The sequence below is a fragment of the Enhydra lutris genome, unplaced genomic scaffold, assembly GCF_002288905.1.
Source record: "Enhydra lutris kenyoni isolate GAN:26980312 unplaced genomic scaffold, ASM228890v2 scaffoldscaffold76, whole genome shotgun sequence".
Lineage (NCBI taxonomy): Eukaryota > Metazoa > Chordata > Mammalia > Carnivora > Mustelidae > Enhydra > Enhydra lutris.
This window is the reverse complement of record NW_019154160.1, coordinates 4,660,132-4,675,773: the sequence shown is the minus strand read 5'-3', so window position 1 is coordinate 4,675,773 and position 15,642 is coordinate 4,660,132. Positions and strand designations below refer to the sequence as shown.

The 15,642-nt window shown below is 46.6% G+C and overlaps 1 protein-coding gene across 3 annotated transcripts in view; it reads left to right on the top strand.

Moving 5' to 3' along the window:
• Positions 1-15,642, top strand: part of LOC111160512 (component of oligomeric golgi complex 2) — a 53,438-nt gene that overhangs the window by 25,319 nt on the left and 12,477 nt on the right. For all 3 annotated transcript variants that reach the window (XM_022523662.1, XM_022523661.1, XM_022523660.1), the window contains 5 exons: positions 1,789-1,897; positions 2,698-2,877; positions 4,498-4,622; positions 9,046-9,172; positions 11,092-11,231. In XM_022523662.1, the coding sequence (XP_022379370.1) occupies positions 1,789-1,897; positions 2,698-2,877; positions 4,498-4,622; positions 9,046-9,172; positions 11,092-11,231 (681 nt within the window). The remainder of the gene's footprint in view (positions 1-1,788; positions 1,898-2,697; positions 2,878-4,497; positions 4,623-9,045; positions 9,173-11,091; positions 11,232-15,642) is intronic.

Here is a 15,642-nt window from a genome sequence, read left to right as displayed (position 1 = left end):
ATGAGTGACTCAGAAAATGAGTTGTTAGGTCCTGTCAGCACCGTGAGACGCACAGTGGTGCAGTGGGAGGAGCCCGGGCTGGTCCTGCACGTAGCAGCTGGGCCGCCGGCGTCAAGGTCGCCTGGTGCCCTGCGTGCTCTGTCGTGTGAGGCTCACAGTCCCTCCTCCTGCAGGCGGAGTTAGGTTTCTAAATTTTAGGAATTAAGGTTTTAGATTTGGAAGGAACTTGAGAGACCATATGCTCCACATGTCTCATGATGGAGATTCAGAATGGACACATCCCAAAGGAAGCCATTCTCTGGTGCAAGGTCTCTGCCCCCTTTCACATCAAGGCGTTCAACTACATGGTCAGCCCCCGCCGTGCTTGTGTCTCTAGCCCGTTGCTCTCGTGCTTCTGCCCCCGTTAGCCCGCACTTAGCAGACACTCGGTGCGCAGCCCTTCTGCAGCCCATGTGTCTCCAGCGGCTCCACTTCGCTGTGGCCCTCCGCAGCGCCTGCAGCCCCTCCGGCCACGTCCTCGTTCGGCCCCTGGGGAGCCGGCCCTCCACTGTTCTTCCCATCTTTGCCATTGCCGCTGCGCCCCTCGGATAGAAACACCTCAGAGAGCTCTGTGTCTACAATCCTGGCCCTTTGCAACGCTGTCCTTGATAAACAGACATTGTGCGCTTTCTTGCTCAGAATTACCTTGGAGGACTTTTTTTCTTGAGAAGAGCAGCTCTGAGCTCTAGAGTCAGGAAAGCCAGAGCGGCGTTGGCGCACGGTAAATCCTTCATGCTTGCCAGGCCCAGAAACGTCGAGATAAGGATAAATAGGAAATGCCCACGGGATCAGTCAGTAGAGGTTGGGATTAGGCTTCGGCGTTGGTCGTGCCGATCGCTTGCCTTCCCTCCACACTAGTTCTGATGCGCACCACCGCGGGTCTCCAGACGTTTTGGGTTTCCTTACAATGTGTTTCCTCACTACCTGACTGCCCATCCTCAGATGTGGGATGCCTCAAAGAGCCCAGCAGGTGCTTCGGGGCCTTTATTTTATTTTATTTTATTTTATTTCACTGTTCGGCTTCCTTTTGAATGGGGTTGATGCTTTCTAATGTGGAGGGCGGGAGGGAAGTGTATCCAGTCCACTTGGTGGCAGATGCACTGTGTTTTCTCACTAGCTCTGAGAGCACCGAGCTTGCTCTTTCCGCCGTTGGGTAAATGTAAACTTGGAGTCCGCTGCTCTGAGGGATTTCCTGGGTTGCTGCTAGGCGGCCGGTTTTAGCTGATTGAGGAGACAGCAGTAGTTGGTACTGGGGAGGTACTGGGGAGGGAGAATGAGGCAGGCGGAGAAGAAGAGGGGGATTCGGGTATGAACAGTAGGACAGGGGAAGAGAGAGGAGGGGGCTAGAGAATGGGAGAAGAAGGGAAAAGAAGGGCCCGAATGGGAGAGCCCGAGGAACGTGGTGGAAACATGCAGTTGACCTAAAACACTGACCTAAAATAGCTCCATCCCCTTGCCTAGGCCCTGTGGCCCGGGCCAGGCTGCGTCGGTGGCTTCTACGACCTCCCCTCTCCTCACCCCCCGCACCTGGGGCCTGCTGCACAGACAGTTTGTCCTGAAAATTGATGGCGTGCAGGTGCCTGAGCGCTGTAAGGCGTGGGGGGCGGCGGGGGTGACGGGTTGTGGCTGGGAACACATTGTGAAGAAAGTTAGAGCACGGGGGGCGCCAAAGTCAGCACTGCTAACCAGGTGATGTGGTCGCTCACAAATTAACTTTGGGAATTACACTTCTCTAATTGTCTCTACTAGCCCTCTCTGGACGGGACAGATTTTGGAGAGAATTGCCACAGAATTTAACCAGTTACAGTTTCATGCTGTTCAGAGCAAAGGCATGCCTCTTCTGGACAAAGTAAGACCAGTAAGTGTTGGTTTTGATTTTCAGTGTGCTGTTTGCGAATTTCCTGGATGATTTTGGTTTGACCTAGCATTGCCCCCGGATAATTGCTACTCTACAGGATTTTGAAGCTAGCTTTGAATTTTTTCTTTCAGTGTCTGCTGCTTGGGACCCTGCTTCCATTGTGTCACACTAGATAGATTTTGTGTAAAGACACGAGTGTAGTCTCTAAACTATGCGCGTAAAATTAATTCTGAATTTCATATGATGTAGTCAGAGTTCATTTATCCAAAGCCCTTGACCAGTTTTAAATGCACACTTGTCAGATTTACTCCATAGCTTAAGAGGCAAATAACTTTTTGTCGTTCAGTAATTGTCTAAACTTCCCTTTGATGAAGCTGACTTACCTTCAAAGAAATCACAGGGAGGGGATGCCTCGGTGGCTCAGTCGGTTAAGCCACTGCCTCTGGCTTAGGTCATGATCCCAGGGTCCTGGGATCGAGTCCCACCTTGGGCTCCTTGCTTGGCAGGAAGCCTGTTTCTCTCTCTGCCTCTGCCTGCTTGTGTGCTTGTGCTCTCTCTTGACAAATAAATAAATAAAAATCTTTAAAAAATAAAAGAAAGAAAGAAAGAAATCATGGGGAGAAGAGATTCATTGTTATTCTCTAGGAAATGTTGGGATTTTAATCTTACATATATTCTGGTAGAATTAGAGGTCTGCTTTATATATATAACACATATATATATAAATTATACATACATATTTGAATTTTTAGAAACTGTTCTGCCTGGACCTTTCTTTCCTTGTCTCTCTGTTCTTGCAGCGTATAGCTGGCATTACGGCCATGCTGCAGCAGTCCCTGGAAGGCCTGCTGTTAGAAGGTCTTCAGACTTCCAATGTTGACATCATACGGCACTGCCTACGGACCTACGCCACAATTGACAAGACACGGGACGCAGAGGCGCTAGTCGGTCAAGTACTGGTGAAACCGTACATGGATGAGGTTTGTGCCCCCATGCACTTTATTCTGCAAACACAGAGCATCTACTCTGGCTTCGATTCTTGACTGGGTGTGAGAGAGCTCAGGGCTCTTCCTTGAATATGCTCCTAGTTACTGCTCTTCTGGTTGTAAGAAAGGGTTGGTCCTGGTTGGTGCCCGTCAGCATGGCAGGAATCAGGCATGCGCTCTGGTCTCTTCCAGTGATGCCATAGCTCAGGGATCATCTTAATTTAGTAGGGGTGAGGGACTTGCCTAGGAAGAAGGTACGGATCAGAACATTTTCAGGTCAATTTCAATTTCTGTAAGTTACACGTCAATGAAGTTGCCGAAAAGCGTGACCCCACCAAGGCGCCCGTGCCCGCTGGAGGAGCTGGAAGACAGCCCTGTGCGCAGGGAAAGTCCGTGAGGGGAGGCGTCTTCGCAGAATTGATGTGGCCTAAGTCTTGAAAACCATGGAGGAGTTTGCTAGGCCAGGAAGGTGGGAGGGAGGGAATATTCAAAGATAAAGGGCTTTTATGGGTGAGTTAGCGGGGTAGTACTTTAAGTCCGGAACTTGGTTGCCCAGTGTCCTTGACCTATGAGGATACAGTTAAATACAGGGAGTCAGTGTATCCTGCCTCTGAGCGGCCAGAGTACAGGCTGCGCTGTGTGAGGCCACCAGCACTCAGCAATTTCCCACTTAGAGAGCGTCGGTTTCATCTGGTTCAGGCTGATAGAAATCATGAAGCCAGTCTCAGCGTTTGAGGGCTTTCTTCAGTCAACCTGCCAGTGCGAGTGCTCTTTCTGTCCAGTAAGTACAAAGCTACCCACCATGACTTCAGGATGAAAGGCTTCCAGTTTTAAAACGGGACAGCATCCCATTGATAGAAGTGAAATTGAAGGATTAATTTCAGTAATCCTCTCAGCTTCATTAGGACTACTAAAAATAAATGATCTGTCAGTTCTTTGTATCCTATTATAGTTCATAGCTCTCTCTGTGGGGGTGAAAAAGATCACGTTATTCTTTGTCACTAAATGAAAATATTTTAGTTATTTAATTTATGCCCTTTTCATTGAACTGAATCTAATATGCTAAATTAGGGAAGTACTTGACATTTCCGTGTCATTAAATGAACTGTGGCCATGTTTGTATTTTAAGTTTGTATGCTTGTCATTCACCTCCTGCAACTCAGCCTCACCACAAAAAATAAAATACTAAAGCAAAATAAGATGTGTTTTATTCCATCGCTCTCCATCTCAGCCCTTTCCCTGTTCTGGAGACGGTAGAGGACAAGGCCAGGGTGAAGATGGCACGGAGCTGTTGTCTGGAGACACAGTATTTTGCTTTTAAGCTCAGAAGGGAAACAGATGAGTGTGTGTGATGTTTTAGCTTCAGGCCAGTCTCTGTCCCCCGGCCTCTGTGTCCCCCAGGGTTGGAACAGTGTTCCCAAATCCCGGGACCTAGATTTTCGTGCCGCTGTGACTTACCTCCTGTTTAGAAAGCACGTTGAGTGGGGAGGAGGAATGACGAAGTGCATTTTTAAGGTTTACTCGATTCTTTGGTCTGTAGTGTATAGTTCATACTTCTCTTTTAGGTGCTTTAAAAAAACAACAACAACAAAAAAACGCTCTTCCTTCCTCTAGGTGATCGTAGAACAGATCGTTGAGTCTCATCCGGACGGCCTACAGATCATGTATGCCAAGCTCCTTGAGTTCGTTCCTCACCACTGCCGCCTTCTTCGAGAGGTCACAGGAGGCGCCATCTCAAGGTGACGTAAACTGCTGTGCATGAGCCTGAGCTCAGTTTAGTGACCACCTGTCACCTCCTCATGCGCCGCTGACCCCTGGCTGTCCTGTCTGACCCGGGAACGTGTGCGCTTCCCTGTTTGTTACCAGTGCTGTGAGGCGGGTGTCGCTAGCCTGGGGTTACAGGGAAGGGAACGAAGAGTGGGGACGAATCTTGACGGTGACATTTCTGTGACTCCAGAGCCTCCGCTTTTCTCTTGTCTATACTTTCTCCTTAACCAGGTTCAAAATCAAAATTGTTTTCCTTCCATTGTTGTGATGTCATCATCTGTCTAGAAATACCAATTCAGTTTAATTCAACACGTTTTATACTGATGGTGATTAAAGTCCTGTTCGGTTTTCCCTCCCTCTCTTATTTCATTTCCATGGCTTTCCAGTTCCGTTTCATGAATGTCCCATTACCTTCCAACATCTCCGTCATCCCAGTCCAGGCTTTTGTCGCCTTTTGTCCAGGGTAGCGGGCTCTCCCCACCTGGTCTCCCGGCTCCACCTGTCCCTCTTCATTGCAGCCCTCGGCCGTCCCACCTGCCCAGAGCTCTGCAGCCTTCCTGAGTTGCTCGTGGCTTCTCATCGCCCACAGAGGAGCATCCAGTCTTCCTGGCACAACCTGTGAGGCCCTTGGTGCTTGAGTCTTAGTGGTTCTCCGCTGTAGAACTTTCTACTGTGGAACTTTCCCCCATACCACTATGGTTCCTGGCCAGACAGGAGCACTTGACCTTCCCTAACACACCTGATACAGAAGATCCCTGACTTCACATTCGTTCAGTTTATGGTTTTTTGACTTTTTATAGTAGTGTGTTCAGTTTGGATCTTTTCCCGGGCTGGCGATCTACAGTGGGATCCATCCTCTTTTGTAATGCCGGGCAGGGGCGGGGAGCACAGCCCCCAGGCAAACCACGTGATCACGACGGTCAGCAACCAGCACACTTGAATCATCCTGTTCTGGCTTTCAGTACAGTGTTCAGCAAATTACATGAGATACCAGACACTTTATTGTGAAATAGGCTTTGTGTTAGAGGATTTTGCCCAACTGTGCAATACTGTAAGTGTTCTCAGCACATTTAAGGTCGGCGGGGCTGAGCTCTGATGTTCAGTCGCTTAGGTGTATTCCATGCATTTTCAGCTAAAGAGATTTCCAGCTGAACAATGGGTTTATTAGGAGCCGAGGCCATCATAAGCCAAGGAACATCTATCTGTACTGTGCGCTTCTGTGTTTTCCCTCATTGCTTCCTGACTGTCTCATTCCCTTTGTCTTTCTGTTGACCTGTCACTCCACATGAAGCTCCAGTCCAAATACCACTTCTTTTTTTTTTTTTTAGATTATTTATTTATTTACTTATTAGAGAAAGCATAAGCAGAGGGGGAGGCAAAGAGAGAAGCAGGCTCCCCATTGAGCGGGGAGCCCAATGTGGGACTCCATCCCAGGACCCTGAGATCATGACCCGAGCCAAAGGCAGAGGCTTAACCCGCTGAGCCACCCAGGCGTGCCTGAGGTACTACTTCTTTCAAGAGACCATCTTGTATCCCGTTGTTCAGCATTAGGCACATCCTCTGGATTCCATTTGGCTTTTAATCTATTGAGAACTGATGTCCATAGACCTAGCACGTGATCCCTTCTGTGCTGCCCACGCCTTCCTGCCCACACCTGGCACAGCATCTTAAAGATAAAACTACCCAGTGTCTGCAAAATGAAAGAATGAATCTGTAGGCTAAGGAGGGCCCTAATCTTTATGAAGTAAGCAAGCAATGTAGTTGGTCTTGAATTTGTGTTCTGTGGGAAGAAAAACCTGGAGTAATAAATACGCCACTTGACCATTGAAATACCCTGTTTTCACTACAGGGATTTAGAGAAAGCCTGGTTTTGCCGCTTGCAGTTAGTAATCATGAAGATTTAGCTGGATTTGGATTTCACATTAAGAATTTAGAAGTCATGATGTAGAGAGGCCTGGGTGGTTGTCGGTTGAGCTCTGCCTTTCTGCTCAGGTCATGATCTCAGGGTCCTAGGATCGAGCCCCGTGTTGGCTCCTTCTGCCCTGACCCCTGGCTTGTGCTGTCTTTCTCTCAAATAAAATTTTTAAAAAAAGAAGAAGAAGAAGAAGAAGAAAAGTCATGATGCAGAACTAAAGAAACCACAGCTAGGAAACAGCCGGTCATTAGATTCAGCAAGGCTAGTCTTGGTCTGAAATGTCAAGTTTCAAAGCTTTGCAGGTTCTCCCACCGTTTTCAGTGTGGCCAAATTCACGTAGAAGCCTCAGAAATTTGGGGAATCTATGGGTTTTTTTGTGTTTTTTTTTGTTTTTGTTTTTTTTCCTAAAGGTTTTATTTATTTATTTGACAGAGATCACAAGTAGGCAGAGAGGCAGGCAGAGAGAAAGGGGGAAGCAGGCTCCCTGCCGAGCAGAGAGCCCCATGTGGGGCTCGATCCCAGGACCCTGGGATCATGATCTGAGCCAAAGGCAGAGGCTTAACCCACTGAGCCACCCAGGCACCCCGGAATCTATGTTTTTTTATTTAAAGATTTTATTTACTTATTTATGTAAGAGGGAGGAGGGGAGAGAGAGAGAGAGAGAACGTATGAGCCCGGGAGGAGCAGAGGAAGAGGAAGAAGCAGACTCCTCCCTGAGCAGAGAGCCCAGTGCAGGGTTGGTCCCAGGACCCGATAGCATGACCCAAGCGAAGGCAGATGCTTAACCGACTGAACCACCCAGGTTTCCCATTGAGGAATCTAAATTGTACCTCGGTAGATCGTCATTTGCCTCAAGCACCCTGATTGTGCTGCCCCTGACCACCCCCTGCTTAGCTCCTGCCTCCAGGTTTCCACACGCTCGGCTCAGCACTTTCCTTGTCCGTCCTTCACTTGTTCCATGTGTCGCGTCTGCACGTGCCCTTTATAATCTGGCAGCACCGGGCACCATGCGGGATTTATCTTCTGAGGAATAAGGATTCACTTCCCTCATTTGCCATCTGTTTCAGCTGTTCATCTTGAGGATGTAAATTTTCTCTTTGGGGCTTTAAGTAGATATTTACCTTGAGGATGTGGAGATCTTGTTATTTAATGTTGCTTATACTCTGTGCATCTGTAGTTTTAAAACCCTTAATGTTATTCTTTCTTTTTTGCCATCCCCAGCCCTCCTTTTTTTTTTTTCCCCTCCCCAACCCTCTTCCAACCCACCGGGGATTTCTTATCAATACTAAACTATAGTAAGATTATTTGGTATCCCTTTCTGGAAGTGAAGCCTAGCTTCCTTTATAACCTGTGTTTCCTGATAATTTTTGCTAAGCAGGAAGATTATGAAAGCATTTTTCTGTTGATTTTTAATGCCAGCATAGTAAAATCCCAATATGCTATCGCAGCTTAGCTACAGAACTCCCACTTTAGCTTAAATAAGAACGTGTACTGCATTGCTGACCATTGTTCAAGAAAATTTTCTTAAAAGTAGAGCATGTGACGCAGTATACAACCATCGGAGCGGGTAATCATCGCGGTGGCATTTGCCTGAAACATATTTATGTGTCTTTAAATTCAGGAGATACTTAAGGAATCTGCCTTATTTACTTATGTATGAAAGCATTGCTAACATAGCACTTACTGTACGCCAGGCCCCAGCCTAAACGCTTGGTAGACGTTAACCCGTATGATGAACCTGTGATATGCTGTCATGTCCATCTAAAGACGAAGACAACAAAACATAGAAAGTAAAGGGCCCACGGCTTGAACGCAGGCACTCTGGCTTCCGAGTGAATGCTTCATGTCTGTGTTGCCTCTGCCTCTCGTCGAATTCTAGAACTAGAAATCCAGAGTCCAGCCTTTTGCTAAAAAATGCAAAATAAAGCATGGACACACACAAAAACATTAGTGTGGTAGGTATTCTGTATCGGAATTTGTGATCAAGATTTTACACGGAGCAGTCCTACAGCTGTAGAACTGAAGGTGATCTCAGAGAGGGCGGCATCTTCGCACAGCTCTTAGTAATTGGTAAATTAGTGTCATTTACAACGCCTCGGGGCTTCGCGGTATTAAGATTCAATGCGAAGATAGCTTTTCTTGTGTTATTAGACTGCTTCTTATCCAAGATAGAGTGTAAATACGGTGGCCTAATTAGGGGAGGAATCGTGCCAAGGCAGTCTGACACCAGCTTGCTCTCCTGTGTGATAGATAGAAGAGTCAGGCCACAGAGGACACACCAGCTTCCAGGTGAGTCTGGGATCAAAGAGTAAGATAGAAGTGTCGGCCCTAAACCAGCTCATTGACAGAGAGAGTTGTTCGTAAAGATTGAAATAAGTGTAGGCTGAGGAACTTCTAGTAAAAGCAGCACAGTAGAATTTCGCCCTTTGTAAGTAGAAGAGCACAGTGTATCTGACTGAGATTTTGCTCTTGTCCTGCAGTGAAAAAGGCAATACTGTTCCTGGATATGACTTTTTGGTGAACTCTGTGTGGCCAGAAATAGTACGAGGATTAGAAGAAAAATTGCCTTCTCTCTTTAATCCCGGGAATCCTGATGCATTTCACGAGGTACCTTTTCCTCCATCATCTTGATTCTTGAAGATATTAACCAGAGGCTTGATGCTAATCATGTTTTCTGCAGAGTCTTGGTTCTGTGGTGTTATTTTTTTAATAAAAATTTGAGTTCATGAGTGAGCATGTACTTAAAAATCGTTTCATCCAAGTAATAGTCCCTGATACTTTTGGGAATAAGTATTTTAATTTGACAATGTTTAGTAAAATCCAGTCTGAACACAGTTGTGACTAGATACGTATATTGTTTTCTCACTTTTTTAAAAAGATCCTAGAAACCATTAAAAGCCAATCTCGTTGCAATTGTTTTCCATGAAAAAGTAGGTTTGCAGATCTGTACTGTATAATTTTTAAGGAAAACAAAAGGTATCGATGGGATTGTAAAATCCTTGTTAATTTTTAAAGCGTAGAGAGGCAGGCAGTAAGTGTGGTGAGCTGGGGGTCTGGTGGACTTCAAAAACAGGTAAGACAACAAATTTGGAGCGTTATTATTCCAGAAATACCACTGACCTCGTGACTCATTGTGTGATGTTAACAGTATGTTGAACAATACGATCACTTGGTGTCACTTTCAGTAAATTGTGTGACAGTGATTTTTGTGATTTTGAAAATTAGGGCTTTCAAAAATAGATACTGTAAGCAGAATGAAATAGTGATTTAGGCAGGAACCATTTAAGACCTTTTACATTTTGCTGTACTCTAGAGAATTGTATGGATCACGTTAGGCTCAGGAGATGTTTTAGCTTGGAAATGACACTTTCTCACAGCGCTTTGATTTTAGAATTCTAAACCAGTGCTTAATGTTGGTGGGTATATTTCAAGCAAGCATAGCATCTGTCAGTTTCTCTCAAAAAATGCTTTCAGCTTTCCACATTGCTGTGACATGCTTCTTGTGAAGAGAGAAACATCTTTGTATTCCTTTAACATCCTGTCCTATGCAGAGGTAGAATACGTTTTATCCCAAAAGGATGAATAATACTTTTATCTCAACTCCACATGCCTAGACCCCACACTCAGGGGATCTGTTGCTCAGAACCAATTGAAAGAAATTAAAAATGTGTAGTATTCAGGGCACCGTAATTCGGGCCTAAGCGCAGACTTCAGCAAATTTAGGTGAATGGTTTGGTGAGCCAGAATTGAGCCCATCTTAATTAAGAAGTCCGTGGAAGGTCCACACACGTTCTCCTAACAGCCTGGGCACTCGGACGTCTGGAGTTCCCACAAGGGAATCCGCATTTCACCACATCTGCGGTTTTGCTCCGCTGGCTGACCCCGGTTCTGTGTCCTCTGTTAGCTTCGTCTGGGGATAAATTCTCTCGGAGCCTAAGCAGAAGAGGAAATGTCGTCCTTAAAGTACAAGCAGTAGTTACTGGTAGGGTAGTTTTGTGGGCAAAATTAAGTGGTACAGTTTTAAGCACAGTGCACAGGTGATGAATGCTGGGTGAGTTTCAGCTGTTGCTCTTCACGGTGGTGTGACCCCCCGTCCCCCCACCCGTCCCCATCCGCTTTCATGCTGTTCTGTCTGTAGAAAGGACTGGACTGCTCCCCTGGTTTGATTCTTGTCCTGCTGCTTCTTCTGGAGCAGCAGTGAAAGCGAGACCACTTAATTTCCAGTCTCGTCTCGTTCCAGTGGGCTAGGTTAGGGGTGCCCTGGAACATGAGAGCTGTCCTTTGCAGAGCACTGGGTTTCCAGATGAGCTTGTCACATAAGCTCGTGAGCCGTCACCGGACCACTTGGGCATTACAGGATCTTCAAGTTGGGACCTGGGAAGGACGATCTCTTGAGGTCCCTGTTGGCTCTGGGAACGGAGTCCTAGGGCTCCCCTTCTCTCTCTGGATTACAGCTTTCCGTGCATGTTCCTGTCTCTGGTTAGTGTGCTTACAGTGAAACGCCCACCTGTGTGTTCTTCTTTTAGAAATACACCGTAAGTATGGATTTTGTGAGAGCGTTTGAACAGCAGTGTGGATCCCAGGCCAGTGTGAGGAGACTAAGAGCTCATCCTGCCTATCACAGCTTCAATAATAAGTGGAATTTACCTGTTTATTTTCAAATAAGGTCAGTAATTTATTCCCTCCCCCCACCTCCAGTCTTCTAAGACGGAATTCGAATACCAATGCAGGGGTTGCCCCACTTACCGGCCTTTTCTTTGAGATCATTGTACTTTTCCGTGGGAAGCAAAACCTAAAATGGAAACGTGCAGGTGTCTCGATTATCAAGGTCCTGGCTCACATGAGAGAAAAATAATTTTGTGATTAGAGGGCTGCGCACACCAGCCTCGAATTGAGGTGGCCTCCGGGCCCAGCTCCGTCCCCCCAGATGACACTTCCACAGCCATCCCACGGAGGCAGACGGGAGGGGCTCTGGAGCGGCTCACTCTTCTTTTACCTTTTCCTCTTCTCACCACCTGCCACTGTCAAACAGCGGCCCCGGCCCACATCTGTTGTCGGCTTCTCTGGATAGTTCTTTCCCTCAGAGAGAGTGGGGAGAGGCGCAGCCTTAGGTATCCTTTGCATCTGGTTCCTTCGATCAGTTACGAGAATCTTAGTTATTATTTTGGCTTTTCTTTATAATCTCTGACATTTGTTCTCTCTGTTCTGGAAGATGATGCTTCTAACAGATGTCCTCATGACGACACGTATGTAAATAAGTGCTTCTATAAACTATTGGGGAAATTTAGGATAAACTCTTAGCAACGTGTGTTCTGCTAGAAAAATCGATGAGATCAGGCATTTTTGCAGAGTCTCTTGATTGAGGTCATGGTAAGTTCCTTCATAGAATGACATTAACTAGAGTGGTTTAGATAGAACGGTCTGTAGAGGGTCATAGGCTTTTTGTTTTCATCGCTGAGTACTTTCATTACGATGCAGTCCTTTTCCCTAGAGTTCTGAGGGAAAGTCACAGGGAAATATATTACGGATTAGGTACCTTGATTATAATTGCTTGCCATGATTGCAAATGTATGTAATCATCTTGTGATAATGAAATCACGGTTATCAGAACATTAGGGAGATGCCCTTCTCATATTACTCCCAAATTTTATGCTTAATTTGCCAAGGTCCCATCACCACGTAGCTTGTCTCTGAGTAGGAAATTAAGGATTTATTCATCTAAGGTATTCATGGACCACACTGGAAGTAGTTGTTACGGGATAATCAAGATCAAGCCCGGGTAAGAAGCCCTTTCGATTCAGGAGCAGAATTTAAAATAGTGGAGCATTATGTCACAGTATAAGGCTACAGCAGAGAAGAGATGTCTGCATTTAACCATTTCTTCCGTAGTCGGTGGTGAGTTAGATAGCTTTAGACGCCCGGTACTATCACATCACGTCCTGGCTGCTGCCTCCGAACTCTTATTTCCAGTTGTTCCCCCAGATCCCATGATCCCGTGCTTGGAGATCTTGTACTGTCCCCCCACCTCCTGGACCCACCCTCCTGGAGCTCCAGCGGGCTGTTTTCAGCCCGAGCTCAGGGTGGGCCAGGCAGAGCCCCACAGCGACAGCACAGCCTCGCTTCAGTTGGTTCTCACAGGGCTGGCAGATGAGCCTTAAACTAGGTTGAAAGTCAGCCAGTTCCTGAAAGATTTTGTACCTTCACCAGATCTTTAAAATTAAGCATTCAAAGGAATTGGTTAACTTTTTTTGGTAATCTCTCTCAAAATTTGTGAAATTCTTAAAAATGACGTTTGAGTTACGAAGTGTGGAACTTGTATTCAATACGTTTGTTTTTCCATTTTAAAAATAAATTCAAGTAATCCTTTGTAGGACTGTCCTGTTTTTACCAGGTGTCGAATTGTTTACTCTGGGGGAATGACAGAAAGTTCCACAAACATGACTAGGGTCAGAGTTGTGTTGTTATCTGATTCATTTCAGGGTCACCTGAAGGAAGCCAAAAGCCAGTGGGGTGGTACGCTTTGACATATTTATAGGGAGAAATACTCATATTGCACTCTTGGGAACAGGTTTACGCTCCTGGTCTGACCATAGGCCTGCATCCCCATCCTCTTAGGAGAAAAGGGAGCATTCCGAGCTAGCACCTTCTGGAGCACACTGTTCCTGATACCCTGCTGGGTCTGCATTTCCCATGTTCTTACAGGCATGTTGCAAAGTAGCTTTAGGATTTAGTTTCTCATAGGAAGAAAAGTAAATGCGGGCAGGACCGAAACCGTGTTAAATTGTCACAAGCCAGTGGCCACCTAGAAACTGGTGCTAGTCCCTTCAAAGCCAAAGGCTAAGTTGCAGGTCTTTTTAATTGAAATCTTTCTAGAACCTTACATACTCCCAGAACGTTCACAGTATATGCTTTATTCGGTACATGCTGAACGTAGTAGGTCTCCTCGTTAATGATGTGGAGTGTCTGCAGCATCAGCGCACCCTCCCTTTGCCCCAAGTGTGCGTGTACACGAGGTAGAGGTGTGTAGAGACTCGGCCTCTGACAGTTCTGATCCTGCCAAGCAGAGGGGGTGTCTCGCTGCCGCGCCGATTCTGTACGAGCACTTTCGGAAGCTCGCAGACCTGAAGCCTGCCTGGAGGAATGTGTCCGGAGACCTTCCCCAAACCCAGATTTAAGACTTGAGAAACATTTTATTTGGGGTTTGCCCTCGCTGCGAGTACTCTTGACAAGAGCAGAAGGCATCACACATCCACGTGCCATTGACAGCACGCTTCTCTAGCTTCACCAGAGTCGCCTCTCACTTGCTGCTGTTTTGCATAAAGAACGATAACCTGTCTCTTCCGTCCTGGAAGTCGGCTGCCCAGCAAAGCTGAGCGAGGGGCTGGTGCTAGGTCCCGGGCTGGGGAGGCACAGCTCTGTCAGGTGACACAGGCAGGTGTGCTTTCACGGCTCTTCCCACGTGTCGCACGGCAAAGGGCCGTGTGAAGGCAGCAAGGTACCAGGGGTCCTGCTGCTTTTGGTTCTGGTAACTTCTCACGTGTGCATTCTTGTCGTTAGCATAAATGTCTGCATAATTTTGTGTCCTCTGTCTCTTCCTTACTGGTAAGTTATATTTGCTCTAACTGCTGTGTACCTTCAAGCCGACCTCTTCCCATACCACATTCTAGAATGAATGTGCCACACATCACGTAACCGTTTCCTTACTCGGGGCCGTGTAGCTCGCTCCGGGTTTCCCCAGCTGTATGCAGTGCCGGGTTACCTCTCAGGCCTTTTCCCTGTCTGAGCTTACTCTGTATTTTGTATAGATTTTGTAAAAAGTGATGTGAGGGGCCTGAGGCTGAGACCTGGGGCCAGTACGCTCTCCCCACTGCAGAGCTCCCCTTCCCCCCTCTCTTCCCCAGGCGCAGGGTCATACCACCCCCTTTTGCTCTGTTCTTGGGCTCATCTCCTGGGCTCCCTTCTCTAACCCCGCCTTTCTGCTTGTCACTTGTTTTCCCCCATGCCTCTTGTCTGCAGCTCAGGGAGACAAGCCTTCCGCAGGCTTCCCTGGGCAGTAGGTGCGAAGGTTCCTTCCACTTAGCCTCTAGGAAACTGTGGTAACCAGGGGGGTCCTAGCAATGCAGGGCAGCCTTGGGGTCTTGGGCTCTGGGCCGTGTTGGTGGACGGCACAGCTGCTGCTCTCTGTCTGATGTGCACAGCCTCGCTTCAGTTGGTTCTCACAGTTGGTTCTTTTCACCCTTCAGACAGTTTCCTTCAGCTCCGTCCCTGGACTGCTTTTAAAAAGCACATATGTACTGTAAAAAAGACAAACTGCCTTTGGAGACGTGTCTTAAGAGAAGTTGCTGTGCCCCATGTCGAAGAGGTTACTGCCTACATTCTCCTCTAGCATTTTGATGGATTCCTGTCTCACAGTTGAGGTCTTTTATCCATTTCGAGTTTATCTTTGTGTATGGTGTAAGAGAATGGTCAAGTGTCATTCTTCTGTATATAGCTGTCCAGTTTTCCCAGCACCATTTACTGAAGAGACTCTCTTTTTTCCCATTGGCTATTTTTTCCTGCTTTGTTGAAGATTAGTTGACCGTAGAGTTGAGGGTCTGTATTTGGACTCTCTATTCTGTTCCATTGATCGGTGTGTCTGTTTTCGTGCCGGTACTCTGCTGTCTTGGTGATCACAGCTTTGTAATAAACCTTGATATCAGGCAACATGATGCCCCCAGCTTTGTTTTTCTTTCTTAACATTTCCTTGGCCTTTTCTGGTTCCATACAATTTTAAGATTGTTTGTTCCATCACTTTGAAAAATACCATTGCTATTTTGATTGGGATGGCATTTAAAGTACAGATTGCTCTGGTCAGCATAGACATTTTAATTTTAACAATGTTTATTTAAGACACGTCTCCAAAGGCAAGGGAAACAAAAGGGAACATGAACTTTTGGGACTTCATCAAGATAAAAAGCTTCTGCACAGCAAAGGAAATAATCAACAAAACAAAGAGGCAACCCACGGAATGGGAGAAGATATTCACAAATGACACTACAGACAAAGGGCTGAAACCCAAGATCTATAAAGAACTTCTA